The 16,900-nt window shown below is 44.8% G+C and overlaps 1 protein-coding gene across 1 annotated transcript in view; it reads right to left on the bottom strand.

The window, feature by feature from the left end:
• The window catches only part of LOC8026114 (cytochrome P450 3A24), a 113,818-nt gene that overhangs the window by 59,865 nt on the left and 37,053 nt on the right, over positions 1 to 16,900 (bottom strand). The window contains exons 8-9 of the mRNA XM_042290061.1: positions 16,273 to 16,418; positions 13,385 to 13,500 (exon numbers count right to left, since the gene is read on the bottom strand). Coding sequence (XP_042145995.1) covers positions 13,385 to 13,500; positions 16,273 to 16,418 — 262 coding nt within the window. The remainder of the gene's footprint in view (positions 1 to 13,384; positions 13,501 to 16,272; positions 16,419 to 16,900) is intronic.

Here is a 16,900-nt window from a genome sequence, read left to right as displayed (position 1 = left end):
ACCGTCTTCTTAGGTGCATAGAAGAAAGTGTTGACTCCTATGGTGTCATAGCCTTTCAAAACGCGTCAGGTGTCTCAGTCAAGGGTTTCCTTGATTTAATAACCGCCTACCTGAATTCTACTTTTGCCACCTGGGAAGGTTTAACATACTTGAAGAAAACGGGAGTATGTATTGGCTCCTGCATAGCTCCCGTACTTAGTGACCTTTTTCTGGCATTTCATAACAGATTATTGCAGCATAACCTTGACCAGTTCAAAGCAGTGCGAGTGTTTCGGTACGTGGATGATTACCTGAATTTAGTTGACAGTAACAATAGAACCTTCCCCGACTTAGTGGCCAGTGTTCTGTCCACCTTCCAGGCCTGCCTTCACTCGTTAAGACTCACCCATGAACTTCCAGTTGAGCGATCTATAAGATTCTTGGACCTTCGACTCTTTTTTGAAAGCAGTCACACCTGCTGGTCCTACGAACCTCGAGCAAAGAAGCCACTTCTAAACCATAGTTCCGCCCACTCTAAGCTTGTAAAAAGAGGCATTGTAAGACTCTGCCTAAAAAACTCTCTGGAAAAATCTTGCAAGCACACAGTCCTCATGAGTTTCAACCCGCAAATTTCCCGGTTGGTTTCAGCGGGCTACCCCCCGTCTTTATTAACCTCCGTTGCCGAAGTCCTACTCAGGGGGGTGAAGAAGGAAGGAGCTATCACACGCAGAGATAGAGACCGCACCACAAGGCCTGTCATAGTTCCCTACATTCATAACCTATCCCAAAAGCTCAAGAAAATGGCCAATAGAATCAACGTAGACGTTGCTTTCTCCGCGCCGAATAGACTTTCTAGCTTGTGCAAGAAGGTGAATGGGACATCAGGTCGACCAGTCGGATGCATCAAAAACCATCAGACAAAGTTCGTGTCCTGCAATGAGGGAGTAATCTATTCCTTCCCCCTCACTTGTGGCAAGTGTTACATCGGACAGACGGGTCGCTGTCTAAATGACCGACTTCGTGAGCATCACAATAACGCCAAAAATGCCGACTCGGGTCATTTAGGCATCCACTGCAGAGAGTGTGGATGTTCTCCCCTCCTGGACAAATGCACCATACTGGGACGGAGCAGGAACAAACTGACGCGAGAAATAGTAGAAACCGCTAACATTGTAAGGCTAGATAGAATTTGTGTTAGTACTCCTTCGCTAGCCTTAACGGAAAAAGAGTTGAACTATATAGCACAAGCACGGTAGCAACGTCCCCTGTACAGGGAATCCATTATTTTTTCTTCCTTCTATTTTTTCTTCCTTCTATATTTTGTTTTTATTCCTATTTCTGTTTTTTCCTTTCCCTTTTTCATATGATCATCGGTTTTTTGTTTCGCTGCCATTTGCATCGGAGTGAAGGAAGATGAAGATGATGCATAATACATTTGAGTTGTCAGTCAGCGCTGCGTGAGTGTTCTTCCTGTGTATGCGTGAAATTTCTTTTAAGTGTGTCTGATCTTGTGCGCTGTGAAGCAGTATCGTTGGTCCTGCTTGTGCCAGTAAATTAGCTACGGTTCAGAGTAACGACACTTGGCCATATTGTGGCTTAAAATCATGGTTGCCAGTTATCTGAAGCTTTATTTAAAATCACAAGAAACGCTTTTCTGTTCCCCACAAATGTCTAAACAACCCGCGACAGAGCATTGCAATAGTGCATCAGCTTCCTAGCACCGCATCTAATGCTGAGGAAGTCTTACTTTTGGATCATGACAATCGGCAGTTGCGTTTGCTCTGAACAAGACCCAAAATGGCGGCGCCCAAAACAATTTTGGGGAACGGAATGCCGATACTTTAAAGCTCATTTATTGACTCTAGGCATGAAGTGAACTCGGGTGTATTATTTTCCTTTTCGTCTTTAGTGTTCATTGAATTCAACTAAATCGTATAATGAACACATTATATCACGCTACGCTTGTGTAATTATTTGTCTTAGATGTATTAACCTGACCTAGTACTTAAACCATTCATTTATCGATAGTAAATCTTTCAAAATATTTTTTAAATGTGAAGGTAAAAAGACACGGAGATTGATGATGATACAGACGCCAGCGCCACCCTCGGAAATTTTATGAACATTAGAAATCAGCAGTTTGTCTGCCATCCGCCAGGTAGCGCAACAAAACACCCAAACAGTTTTAATTGTTTTTAAAATTAGCTAAGCTCTACACCTATTAAGAAACCAAAGCAAGATCATTGTGAAAATGTAATACATCGCAATGTATATCGATTCCAACCAATAAATATTAGATGCCAATGAATCTGTTTGATGTCCAAAAAAGATATGCGTCAAAAACAGGTAAGTTTGAAGGCCTCCTGGAGCGTTATGACTTTGAAAATTAAAAAAAGCCATCGTCCACCTCTTGGGCAACCCTTGTAGCTCTAAATGTTATAAAAGATTTTATCATAGTGTAATTATATCCTCAGCGGCATTTGAAGTACCATGACTCGAAGTACAAAAAAGTGCTACGTTTGATATAAAATATCTAAACAAAAAAAATTTTACACAACATTAAACTTTTTCTACATATTACCAATTATAAGCACTACATCTGTAGCTAATTTCATTACCCTAACGCTAGTCATTAAAAACATATTTGTGCTGTAAAATGTCAATGTTAGGGCAATATTTGGAGGGATGAAAAAAACAAAGTAGTGCAAATACCAAAAAAGTGTATCGTTAAATTCTGCTCCGACATCATCTTAACAGAACTGCTATATTGGAACCGTGTTATCTTTAATGGATCGTTCATAAAACATGAACTAGCGGAGCAAGTGAGGGTCCGCGCCATCATATTCGCAACGCTACAAATGCGCATGAACAGTAAAAACCAACTCATACATAATATCAAATGAAAGAGGATTGCATTGCCTTTCGAATGACATCAATCCCACAAAACAGAATTTAAAAGGAGACGAGTAATGACCTGCCAAAAAGTACCTAAACTGGCACATTCAGTGGGACCGTGGCCTTAAGAAGAGCAGCGTTCACAGTATTGGTGTCTTCGCGTCACAGCCTCACAACTCGCTGCTCACCGTCTCGATTTTAGTGTATTGCAACACGTAATAAAACTGCTCTATGGTTATTGATAGGAAGTTTGTTAGCGCAAACTACCGTGAGGTGTAGCATTACAACCGGAAGCTCGCGCTGCGCTTTTGAAGCACAATTTTCAGTGCACCTGGAGCGTTGCCGTGCTCACACCCTAAAAAGAATTTTGTAGTCCTTACACCCCTTGTCACATATACCGTATACGACATTCCAAAACTTCAGTTCGCCGAACAGCACACTGACATCAAACTGACGGCCTTAACTTTTGCGAGAGGCTTGATGACGGCGCAATATAAGATATTAAACAGCTAAAGTACGCATCAAAGAGTACAGAAAGAAAGAAAAAAAAAACGAAAGAAAACGCAGAGGTTTTGCAGTAGGATTAAAAAAACGATTACTTTCTTTTGTTTTTACAGTCATTTACACTTACTTAAGCTATTATATTAAGTTGCACAACTCGGCTAACCAGTCGCTCGTCAAAGTTGGTAGCGCCGGTTGAACGTCAGTGCGCTGTACGTCCAACTGAAGTTTAGGGGTGTCGTACGCTATGCAAACACTGCCTATTAATATAATCGGCGTGTTTAGGGGTTGCATTTATTGCTCTATCAAAAAGAAATATTTTAATATACCGTACATTTTTGTACCGTGTTATTTGCAACATTGCGGTCCCTTTGGCCAAAACTGCGCGTTCTAAGCTCTCTTCACGAACGGCTCACTAACACAGACGCGCTTAAAATGCTTCGAGCATTTCTTTATTTGCTTTGTAATTAACTGAAAGCAAGTACGGGAATTCTGTATTCTTAAAGTGCTTGGAATAAATGGTCATGTTCCTTGTAACAGCCGTAAAACGTGAACCCATTCCCGATTTGTATTGCTCGACATACCGTTGCGCGACGAGTCTTCTCCTACTTATGGCAAAGAATAGACTTTCCGTAGTCCGTACTGTAGAGTTCTTCATTATTAGCGGGAGCGTTTTCCGTCACGTTGAGCACAGATTGAGCTGGTGGCCATGCACAGGACCAGAAATCCGCAGCGTATGCGATACACGAAAGTCCCTAATGAAATTAGACATCCCTGTCCTTTGTGCAAGGCTGATGTGAGGCGGAGCACAAGAATAGACCGATCTCACCAGCCAGTTTGACTACACCACCGCTGCCGCAATGCATTGAGGGAACTGTAGTCTTTCAGCACGAGCGGCAACCTGGTTGGATCTCTGCGCGTGTAGAGCACGAAAGGTCACGAACCCTCTCGTGCACCGCCGTCTGCCTCCTGTGAACTAAAGTTATGGCGGCGTCACGCATGCGCCGAAGTCCCAGTGAAATCGGTCTATTCCTATTTTAACGCGCTCACTTTTTCGTTAAAACGGCTTCAAGCATCAATGACGGCAGTCCCTGCCACCGTTTCCGCGCCGCCGCCACCGCTGCCGTCCCCGCTCCTCTGGTTCTCCGTTCGTCTGCGGGAGGGCGAGCGGCGCGCTGGAGTTGCGAATTGTCAAAAAACTTTCAAACGAAAAAATATTGAATTTTTTGTAGACTTATTTATAAAAAATTAAAAAAGAACTTGTAAAAACGTTTTTCTGCGGGTTATTTTCTAAAAAAAAAAATTCAAAAGGAAAAACAATAGATTTTGTTTTGTAGACTTATTTATACAAAAATTAAAAAGAAGTTGTAACGACGTGTTTTTTTTTTTGTAGGTTATTTTCTAAAAAATAAAAAGAAACTTATTGACATTATTTCTTTATATTATTTTATAAAAAGAGACATTTTTTTATTATTTTATTAGGTCTGCGGTCGTGTGCGGAATCCGATATGATGTTTTTTTTTGTTTTTACTTTTTATTGCAAATGTGTTGACTTCTTGTTCACTCTGATTACTTTCTTTTGACAGACATGACAACCTGTTGACATGGTCAACAGAAAGTTTGTGGATTTTGTGTTGAAACTTTTTTATGATTTTCTTTTGCCTGACTCAAAAGAAAAGCTATTGACTTTCTATTAACTCTACGTTGGATCTTTTTCTGTTGACTTCCTCTTGAAAGTGTTATCAGAAATACTGCAGACGTTCTGTTTACTTCGTGTTTAAATTATTCAGTTGATTTTGTAGCCAGTGTCAAAAGAAAAGCTATAAACTTTCTGTTGACTTGTTGACTTTTTATTGAACATAATACATCTTGGCTAAATGTCAAGTCACTAAGTTTCTCAATAGTCTCTGACAAGTTGAGAACCGCAGGGAGGAGCTTCCGTTATCCTGCCTCCAGCGCGAGCTTTCTATCCTTGACAACTCTTCCACGTCTCGCGCCCCTCGAGGTCGACCGCGCAGTCAAAGCACGACGGAAGGCATGGGGCGCGTTCTGGAGGCCAGGCGTTCGAAAAACACGCCCAGCCGTTCTCACTTTGTAAATGACTATCGTGGCATCATTGACCCCATTCAACTAGTAAAGAAGAGCAAAATAACTATTTTAAAGTGGAGCAACCGCCTTGACTGGCTTCGCACTGAGTGGTGCTATGCAGAGAAGCGATAACATTTGTTCTATGATCCGTTTTTGTGGATGTTGTTTTAGCGACTACACGAAATTATTATTAGTCGTACCAATGCTTTTTAGTAAGAGATATAAGTCCACGAACTTCGAAACACTGTCTTCCCTTTGACAGACTTTCGAGAAGGAGAACGGAGACCTGGAAACTTAGTAAGTGCTGAGGTGGTCACCGGCCAAATGATATGTAGGCTAAAAGGCTTCAATATGTAGGCTATATAAGGCTCTGGTGCTGTAAACAGGACTGTGTTTCTGGTGTTGAGTGCTTGATGCTGTTTTTGTAGTTTACATTGCTTATTCGTGGGATGTGTTTGTACCAAAAAGACACTATTTCCTAACGAAATTCAAAAATATATTTAAAAAATTGAGGGTTTTTTTAAACGTTAATCTGCGGTTCCGTCAAAAGGAATTCAACAAAATTTATGTAAGAAGGAATTCAAAAGAATGTATGTAAGAAGGAATTCTAAAAAAATTAAGTGGCCAATTTTAACTAGGAATTAAATAAGTTGTCAAAAGAAAGTCTAAAAAACATTAAAAAACCTTTTAAAAGAAATTCAATACGGCTCCAAAAAATTTTCAACAAAAATTCAAAAGAATTTAAGTACACATTTTGTAAGGGCGCACTTCTAGCCTTCGTCGCGATGCAACATAAGGTGCAACTAAAGTTGCAGGCAGGCGAACCTAGGGTGCCTTCATGTGCGCTTTGCTTAAGGCCGGTTCACACAGGGTTGGGCAGAAATACTCAAAAATGTATTTGGAAATACAAATACTGGGATACATTAAAAAAGTAGCCAAAATACTGATACTAAAATACATCTGTAAAAATGTATCGCGATACGTATCGGAAATACATTTGAAATAGAGGCAAAAAGTATTTGGAAATACAAATACAGGAATACATTTTAGGGAGGGCAGAAATACGAACACAGAAATACTGATACTGCAATACATTTTTCAAATTTTTTAGAGACGCCAACTGATATGAAGCTTGAAGTGGAAGTTTTTGACCCCAAAATTACTTTCCCGTAGGTTTGGCACTTTGCCTTGATGGTAGTGGTTTCGGACGACAAGGAGTCGTCACTAAGCTCAAAAAAAAAAAAAAAAAACGTTACATCAAGGACTGACTGCGGTCCGTTCCCTGACATCCTGTCTTTCTGACGAGGGATGCGGAAATACTTCGACCTCTAAATAAATTCTATGACACCCTAAATCCCATCAGAACGCCACCATGCCCCTGTCCAAGGGGGACGTCCCTGCGAACATTGATCACATGAAGTCACGGTGAAATAAACTGGTATTTTTTTATCCGTAGGTGTGGCCTAGAGCATTACACTTTACCTCACTGCTGTATGAAAGTACAATAGGTACTTTCCTTGTAGGTTCCAGGTTCCACCTGGAGCATTCTGGAACTCGCACCTGTGCCGGCAATATCAGGTCGCAGTCCACGAGGTCTCACCTTCTGTTACGGTTGAAAAAAAGATACGATAGCATCCCTGTTGTGAAAGTCCTTCGTGCAGACCTTCCACCACCGACACATGGGTTGCAGTCATCAAGTTTCGCATAGCATCCCCCAAACAGAGACCTCGTGGACTGCGACCTGATATTGCCGGCACAGGTGCGAGCTCTCCGAGAAACGGCGCGCTCGAGACGAGTCGCAGGTGTACGAAGTCTGGGTCGGCACAGCGAGGCCACGTCTGGCCTCCTTCCTGGGTTTCGGATCCCCAGAGCAGCGGGTCACGTTCATGTCGGCTGATGACGTACGCTTGAGTCGTGCAATATTACGGGCGCGGCCGCATTCGAATATGTGTTGAACTTCACTGCGCGAGTCATCCTACTATTTCAGGTCAACCACCGCCAGGCTCGTGCTGCAACAGACTGTGCGTGACTCAGCCTTGCCGGTTGTGCGTACTGTGTACGCTAAGGCAAGAGAGACATTTATAAGCGGACATTGGATGCCAGCAAACAATGACCCAAGAAATCCTTAGCTAAGGACCTGCGGCAGAAGATGCTCTGACTCCACTCCTGGCACGTCACCTGGTTCGAGTCCCCGACTACGCAACACTTCTCAGAAGAGAGAGGAGGATGTATAGAAAAATAGTCTGGAGAATCGGAAGGAACCTTGGTCGGCATAGCAACAATGCCCCAGCATCTCCTTAACTCTGATGCCCTGAGAAGTAAAAACAAATAAAAAAGTACGGGCTCGGACTTGCTTTTTTTTTTTTTTTTTTTTTTTTGGGGGGGGGGGGGGGGGGCGGGAGGGGGGTATTTCTCAAAAAATGTAACGAAATACATTTCATCCTGATTGTATCGCGATACAAAGAAACGTTCCAAAATGTATTTCGATACAGAAATACAGATACTGGTGAAAACAATGTATCGCGATACAGAAATACAGATACGAAATGTATTTCTGAAATACTATCGCGATACATTTGTATCGCGATACTGCCCAACCCTGGGTTCACACATGCAGCGAAGCGCTAATGAAGCGCTTCTCACGTGTCATCCGCTACTTATCGTCTGCCGTGAGCAACAGTTTTGACGGTGTGATACAAAGCTGGTAGACGCTGCCGTCCGCACGCGCTTAGCGCGAGGTCAGCGCTACGCTTGTAGCGCTCCGCTGCATGTGTGAACACGCCTTTAGAGTGGAGATATCTGGCCATTTTGTTCTCCCACTTTTTCATTTATTTTTTGTTCAGAAGCGCGTGAAAGAGCGTGTCCCTGCACGCGTCTGTAACGCTGACTGTGCTATGGCGACATTTTGTTTTCGTCGATTTCTTCGTATTTTCCCCGTGAGCGCGTGTTGTCGGCATCGGGTACTACAAAGGGTGGCATCACTCTAAACCGAAGGACATTGAGGCGCCCTAGGCGAACCAGGCGCACGAGAAAGAAAACGAACCTCGCAGCTGCCGAAACGTGGTTTTTATATCGCGTTGATCCCGCCGCTCGTCCGGTAGCAGCCAGCCAACGTTGCAAGGCAGCGGAGCAGCGGGGATGCCTTGACTTATTCCGGAGAAACTGTACAAGAATATCAAACTTTCGATTCATTTGCTTACGTTGGAACGAAATCATTTCTAAACGTTGCCATTAAACTGAGAATATACTCGTTCAAAAGAGATCTCAGCAACCGCACCCGTCGTGACGTCACAAAGTTAGTTCCTATGGCCGCCATACGTGAAGTCAAGCCAAGAAATTGTTCCTTTTTGCTTCTGCGGTTCCGCAGCGCATTCGCGACATTTCGAGAGAAGTGGTCGTGTTTTATGGTCATTGCGCTAAAGTAAACAAAAACGGTAGGGTGCACGTTCTCTCGATGTTAAAATCGTTCGTGGGCCATTTATGTTCGGGATTTACGCGACCGATTGAAGTATTTCTGGCGGGCTATTGCTTTCATGCGATTCCTATTCGTACTGTAAAAACGAGTTAACACAGTCAGTACCCCAGAGCGTCTTTTGAAGCGAGGTGTTGAGCTGAACTGACAGTGCTTAAAACTGCAAAACCGACAAGATCAGTCTTCGTAACAATCGGTGGAATAAATATTTTTCAACGCTGTCTATTTGCCTACAGCCTGCTAGTGATGGATTCATTCCCTAAGATGTCCTGGGTATTTTTGAAACAAATCAGGTGTCTGGTAGCGGCTGTTCCAAAGTTCCAAATATCAACAATCATGATCAAAGTGGTCGTTTTAATGCTTCGGTTTTATAATCTTTGCTTTCCTGGATTTTTTTTTATTATTATGCTTTATTAGTGGATGAGTAGGTATGCCATTTTATTTCACAAACAGTAATGTGAGGTGGTCTCTCGGCAGTTCTTATTTCCGCCTGAACGTTCACGACCGTAGCTGTGACCATTTCGAATATCGATTTCCGTAATTCCACAGTAAAAAGGTTCATCAAATTCTTCTAGCTGCACGCCAGTCTTAATTACTCTTAAATAACGTTTTAGGAGCCTTTTATCTGAGTAAGACGTTATTGATAGTGGACCAGCTCCGCAACGAAGCTATCTGTGTTGTCGTGTTGCCGGTTCTAAACTCACTCAGCCAGCGATCAGGGCAACACACGTTACCAACACAAGTTGCTGCAACTTTTGTTGCCAAAAGCTGTCATACCGAGACAACATTTTCGTTGTCGTCGATGTTGCGCTACTCTTGCCCCGATGCGACAGTTTCGTCGGACAACACGGGGGCGAGCAACAAGTTGCCCGAGTGTTGGACTACGTGTTGGGTTGCTATTTCCGTCGTGTTGCCTCAGTCTGACAGGGCGTCAAAGGCCCGTTCCCACACTTGAGACCTCTCAGAACCGAGTACCTTGGAATATCTCTTACGACGAGAGGACACACTGGCGCCATCTGTTGGGTAGCAGTGTAAACTTGCCGGTCCGGCATATTTTCTATTTCTCTCGCGCATTATCCTTTCATTATTGGCTCGGAGAACTTTAGTCAAAGTTATAAACGAGCCTTTCTCATAGGTGTTACGCGCACTTGATTTCGGAAATCCCGCCAAACCGTCGCTCTTGTGAAATGCAGTCCCAGGGTCGCCGCATAGATGGCGCCAGCGTGCCAGTGTCCTCAGAAATTTCAAGAGGTTTGAACAGGTCTCTCTCGGTCGTACTCGGTTGCAAAGAATGTGAACGGGCCTCGAGGCTTATGTCCCGGCGACTGGTGGTCGAATCATAAGACAACGGAAGAAAAAGTCAGCAAGCGCTCCCGCCTGAACGGGCCTTTCCGGTCCGTGTACCCCGAACTGCTGTGTGCTGACATCCTTGGCCACCGCTTCCCGTGTCCAAGGGTATTCTTGTTACCGCAAATTTATTACCCGCGAATCAGTAGTACTTAACGTTTACAACATTTAGTATAATTCACTCACGACAGTCATAAATCACCCTTGCCCATCTGTGTAGACCAGGGGTCTCCAAAGCCCGGTCTGCAGATGGCCGCTCTGCTGCGGTCTTTCCAGTGACGCCCTGCAGCAAAGCCAAAACACGGCGCCGCGACGTGCACTAGAAGCGTAATATTTATTGTTCCTCGTGCTCCACTGTCCATAATCCCCTGTTTCATGTTTGTGTAACTGCGCTAAAATTTATTTGCGTTCTCTAGTATATCGTGCTTATAGAGGCCTGTGTCATAAGTCTCGCATATTGTCATCATCGGGTCTAGCGTTCTCATTCGTCGTCTGCCCGTGTGAGTACGCAGAAGTTCCTATGCACTTTTATTTGTGGTTAGTGAGTTTTCCGGGTGAAACTTATTCTGTAATGTCATAATTAGCGCCGCGTTCAGTTTAAAAAATAAAGCGTAAATGTAGTTGTTCATCCTCCTGAATAAAAAAAAGAATTGCTCTATATTATATTTTTGTATTTAAATGCTTATATAGGTATATTTATTAATGCGAAAGCTTTAACTATGTTGGGTGAAACCAGCTGAACAAAGGAAGGAGGATGACAGGAGAAAAGAATGGCGGATCGATCGCTGGACTACCAACTGTTTTATTACATCTTCCTATCCTTCTATTCATTTATGGCCATTCCTCCTTTTTTTCTTTTCTTTTCCATTGCTTTTATTTTTTGCCGAAGGGGGTCGTTTAGAAAAAAGTTTCTCTTTGGCTTGCAAGGCGATTGAAGGAATGCTCACGCACTTGTCATATTCTTCGTCTCTCTATAGCAAGGTTCTCTAACACCTCCCTCGCAACCTGTTTTTTATGGTGTCCTATCATGTGAAGATGGTCGAACCCTGCTTTATATTGGCATGTCCGACAATAGGCGGCTAAATGTTCTGGTACCACGAGGTTCCTAAGGTTTGCTGCATGTTCGCGCGCTCGGTCGCTGATACATCGACCGGTCTTTCCGATGTAGCAGGGCCCACATGTTAGCGGTATGTTATATCTAACTTCCTTTTCACAGGGAGCGTATTGTGGTCGGTGCCTGGTGTTACACTTTTCTTTAGTGTTGATTGGTGCCCGATTAATTTTGCGGCACATTGAATATGCCTTATTAGGCGCCGAACGGAGGACTTGCAGGTTCTGCCGGTTCGCTATCTTTTTTTAGCTTATGGGTAACCCTGTGAATATATTATATATAGGATAACTACAAAGGGTGGTCTGGGTTTTTTTGTTCGTTGACTCGTAACGTTATTTTTCTTGATGGTGAGGTATATTTTCTCACAGATGGAGGCCATCGTGGGTTTCGGGTATCCCGCATTATGAAGTCGAGACATTTGGGTGTCAAAACTTTTGTGAGACTGGATGTTGATATGATTTCTTTAGGCTTGCTGCGAGAGCTGAGATGGCCACAGCTTGCTTCACGTTCTATGAATGTTCCGATTCCTAAGAAAGAAATGCCTTCCCCGATCGTGCTTGATATTTCCAACGTACATGCCTCGTTTGGAATGTCAAAGCTAAATCCAGAAACCAAATGGAATTTTCCACAGGAGTAGACCCACGCAGCGTTGTTGGAACACTGTCACGGTGGTGTTGAGGACCCGTCTTTTTTTTCGTTAATTTGTGCGGTGCATAAAATAAGAAAATTGTCCACGTATATAAAGATTGCCGCTATGCGCGTATTTTTAGGACGTCCTGGATGGCTCGTCCACAGATGGCAAAAAAACTATCCGCATAAAAGTGGAGCCACTAGTGAGCCAATACACACACTCCTCTTTTGCATGTACTGGTGTTCTTGGTGAGCTACTACAGTGGCTGTAACCGCCACAAAAGGCGAAAGAAATGCCCATACTCCCATTGGCTGAGGGAAACGGCTCCTGGAAAGCCACTGGCGGCCGCTGCAGGAGAGCGCGCGCTCGGCCGCCGCTCTCGTCTCGGCCGTTGACTGGGGCCCAGAGAGAGCTTCTGCTCCTCTCGGCGTCGAGGAACGTGGCGGCGCCTGAGGCATCTGCATCGCCGGCGGCCGCAACCGCGCCAGTAGCGAAACGTCCACGCCACGACGCCGCAGTAGAAGTAAGGGAACGGAAGAACGACATTCGCGCTTTCGCATTCATAACTCATGGGAAGTGCTTAGGTATCTGCTTTCCTGTTAGCAGGGTAATATCTTTTTCACAATTTCTTCATTTTTATTAGGTTATTTATTTTCCGGTCCTGGAGACTGCGAGAGATCCCTATCCCCGTTTTCACCTCAAGAACCCTAGTAAAAGGAGTCCGGCTCCTCGCGGAACATTACTAATTTCCCCCTTTATTTAAAGAATCAAGATATGCGCAGGTGCATCTTAGATTAGGTATGTGTTACCTAATCAAGAAATGCACGGGTTTGAAACGCAAAAGCATCGCTTTTTCCTCCGACAACCAAATCTTGTAAGAACTACTTCTCCCGGCGTATGAACAATGCGCAGAGCCTCTTTTTTTCTTGAGGTGAACACGAGTATAGACCTTTTCCGCTTACTCTCGCCCCCGACCGCCAAGTAGGCATATCCGGTATGGGCGACAAAAAAATATCAGAACGTTTCAACCTGCAAACAGTAAAAAAATAGAGGGGAGGCAAAGCGAGAATGTGCGACGGTTACGTTTACGCCCTAAATGCCTTCTGTTGGCGTGGCGACGGCAAAACAATCTTTTCGCCCATACTGGAAGTGACGACAATTCAAGATGGCGACGCGCTTGCGAAAAACGTCTATAGTCGGGCCCTTTAACCGAAACGCTCGGAGACCCCTGCTGGAGACTGTCATTGGTGGAACGCGTATAAGTAGGCGGTATTTCGTTCGCAGCTGCGCATCTTCCGCGTAAAACCCCCGTGTAATACATAAAACAAATAGATCGCTATAAATGGGAATGTGTGCTTACAGTTTGGGTTTTGTTCCGATTCTCAATGATCCCGAGGCAGAGGTTCCTGAAGTAGAGAAGGATATCCGAGTTGAAGGCCCTCATTTTTAGCAGTCTGAAGAGTCTCGGGAAGAAAACTGAAACATACAAAATAGGAAAGCAAAATAAATATTTTCAAAATTGATATCCTAAGATTCGTTTCCCACGGAATGCACATTAAACATTTCATCGCTTACGTCATTTCTAAGGCTAAATAAAACGTCAAAACAGCATCGATTCGATCAGGACCGCGAAAATAACCCTAGCATGGTCATCATGCGCACCAAAGTGACAAACTTCGACACGCACGCACGGGAATGATTTTGTAAAAAAAAAACTAAACTGCAATCAACTTATTATTCATAAATACCGATACACGTCAATTTGCTAGCATTTGCAACACCATTATAAAACAGTCATTTCCAACCATTTCATACAGCTATCATAAAGCATGACCTCGAGTGAAAAGCATATTCCTTTCATGCTTCAACATAGTGAGCGTTTATATGATAGTCAAATAAGATAGCAACATTTTGTCGCGAAGAGTTTTGTGTTCTGATGACCGAAATACTTCTGCTAACATTATGTACAATGCCTTATATTTTGAAGTAGATATGTGGGCAACAATCATATTTGGGATCATGACAAGAGTATAGGATCACCACCTGACACCGCTATATAAACAAATCAGGCTTCATATTGCACGATCGATTCTTCGATCGTCGTCTAATACGGGGTCGTCCTTTTAGAGCGCAGCTCTTAGGGGCCCGTTTCCGGCTTGAGCGGCGTCGCCGTCGCCGTCGGCGTAACCGCGAGGTCACGTGACCCCCCCCCCCCCCCCCCGAGGTCACGTGACCCACCCAAGTCTCGTGACTCCCCTAGGTCACGTGACCCCCTGAAGTCACGTGACTTCTGGGGTCACGTGACACCCCTAGGTCACGTGACCCCTAGAAGTCACGTGACCCCAGAAGTCACGTGACCCCTGAAGTCAGTCACGTGACCCCCTAAGGTCATGTGACCCCTTCAGGTCACGTGACCCCCGAGGTCACGTGACCCCCAAAGGTCACGTGAGCCCCTGAGGTCACGTGACCCCCTGAAGTCACGTGACCTCAAGGAGTCACCTATCCCTCAGTACGCTTCCATCTTCCTCCTCAAGAGCTGCGCTCTAACCGGCGTTACAGGGAATTGTAAACGGCTTTCATTTTTCGATTACATTAAAACATTCCAAATAGTTCTGGTCGAACTAGAACGCATCAGCATGTCTAATACTTTGTAAATATATTCGATGACTATGCCGGTATCGGACTATGCTATCAACTTTCCAACTTTGCTGGGATGGATGGGGGTGTTTATTTTACTACGAATCCAGAAACGAGTTGCGGAGTGAAATGAAGCAAGAAGTATACGAGCGAGACTCAATAAAACTTGCAGACACCTGTGAGAAACACAACAAAAAATCTGAAGGCGTCTATCATATGGTGAATTCCACTCGTAGATCTGGAGTGCTTTCCAAAATCCGCGAGGGAGGCAAAATTCCGCTCCGTGGGACCCGCTCCGTATCGACGAGGGGAAGATAAACTTGCATTTTTGGAGCGACCTCCCCCACACCCCTCCCCACCCCTTCTCCTTCCGCCGTTCAAAATGGCCGCTGCTCGAACTTGACCAGCCCACCAACGCCTCAGCCGGCTGATCTTTCCGACGAGCAGTGACGACTGTCACTGCTTAGCTGCAGAAGTAACACGCGACACAGGCCGGGCGGAATTATACGTACCACGGCGCCCATGTCACAAATAGCGAAGACGTCCGCGTTCGGCACCGTCACATACCTTTCGGCCGCCTCGAAGCGGCGGGGCACGGACAGCGATTGCCAGCGGTGGAGTTCAGATTGCTAGTACGACTTTAATAAACACAGAGGTAGCAAACCATCACTTGCGCGGTCGTTGCCTAACCACTTCTTGCTTTATTTCACGGGAAAACGCCGATGGAATGCAGTGTAAAAAGGTAAACAATCACTGGCTGCAGAATGAATAGGCCTAACCTTCCGTCTGCCTCCGGCTTTTCTGTCGTTCTTCCTCGGTGATCACAGATGTCAGCGCTTACGATTTGCCACGCTCCACATTCCCGGCTTTTTATCCCTGATCTACGCGAGGTAGAAGCGTTCGAGCCGTCACAGTCCAGAGTAAACAACCGACGCACCCGAACAGATCCAACTCCACGACCCGACGGTGCGGCGTGGCCCGACCGGCCCGCCGATCTCTCCAACCTCGCCGCGCATGCGCACCGCCGATTTAGACGGAAATCACGTGGGCCGCTCTGTCAATTTCCGGAGAGATCTGTGAAATCCCGCAGAGCAAGTTCGGCGGAGTTTGGGGCGCTCCGTGGAGCGGGCGCTGCCAGAGATCTACGAGCGGAAGATGACCAACTTGAGCCAGATCTGCGAGCGGAATATGCGCGCTCCAAATGGAGCACTTTTGGAGCGCTCGAGATCTGCGAGCGGAATTCACCAATAGACAACACCTAGGCATCCCTGTAAAACTGTAGATTCTAGGGGCTCACAGAAAAGTGGAAGGGGATGAATATTAACATATAGTTCAGGTGGCATGAACGAGGCTAGAAAAAGACGAAATAAGAGAGGGGGTAGACAACGTAGCCTATGTTCCGAGAAAAAAAAAGAGTGAGCTTGGAACCTCAATCTAGATAAGCCTAAACAAAAGTTCAGCCCCGAACGTGATTGTGCCAGCATCCGGAGCGAATAAGGAGGCTTAAATCCTGAACATTTCAAATAAAAGCGTCGGGATATTGAAAACAAAAACACACATGCTTCCAAGTGAACCCTGCATGGTGCAGTTGTAAGGCCTTGTTCTACTTACAGAGACAGACTAGTCGCAGCGTTATTTTGCCCGAAAAAGCCTGCCTGGCTTTGGTGACAAACTCGTTGCTCTGCTCAGTGTGCGAGTCCAGTCGGGTGCCGAAGGCGCACCTGGCAATCACATCGAGGGAGTAGTTGCCATAAAATCTACAAAAAATAATTGAATGTTAACAAAACACAATACTTCATAGTAATAGGATTACCTTAAGAGCTACGTATTCGTTAGGATTTACCAAATGTAATTGACTCGCTTCCCGAGTCAGCTCCAGACACTACGTACAAAGACATACCACCGGATGAAGGATTGTAAGGCATCAGGTTAGGGTTAGGGGGACCTTCTCGAGCGTACCTCACAGTTTGAATTGTAACACAATAATTCATAATATTCACATTACCTTAAAAGCTAGGTATTCATAAGCAGTTAATAAATGCAATTGACTTGCTTCTCCAAAACCCCTATACTTCACACAAAAAGCGCACACTCCTAATTGAAACATCTTAAGGCATCTACTTGGAGGATCTTCTCAAGCCGACCTTAGCGAATGCTTAGAAGGCTCGGAAACAGTCGAGCATATGTCACAGTTTCAGGTTAGTGATGCCACCCAAGTGTCGCAAGGTTCTGACCCAAA

Source organism: Ixodes scapularis, unplaced genomic scaffold (assembly GCF_016920785.2).
Source record: "Ixodes scapularis isolate PalLabHiFi unplaced genomic scaffold, ASM1692078v2 PGA_scaffold15__6_contigs__length_5221840, whole genome shotgun sequence".
NCBI lineage: Eukaryota > Metazoa > Arthropoda > Arachnida > Ixodida > Ixodidae > Ixodes > Ixodes scapularis.
This window is presented reverse-complemented; position numbering and strand designations above follow the sequence as displayed.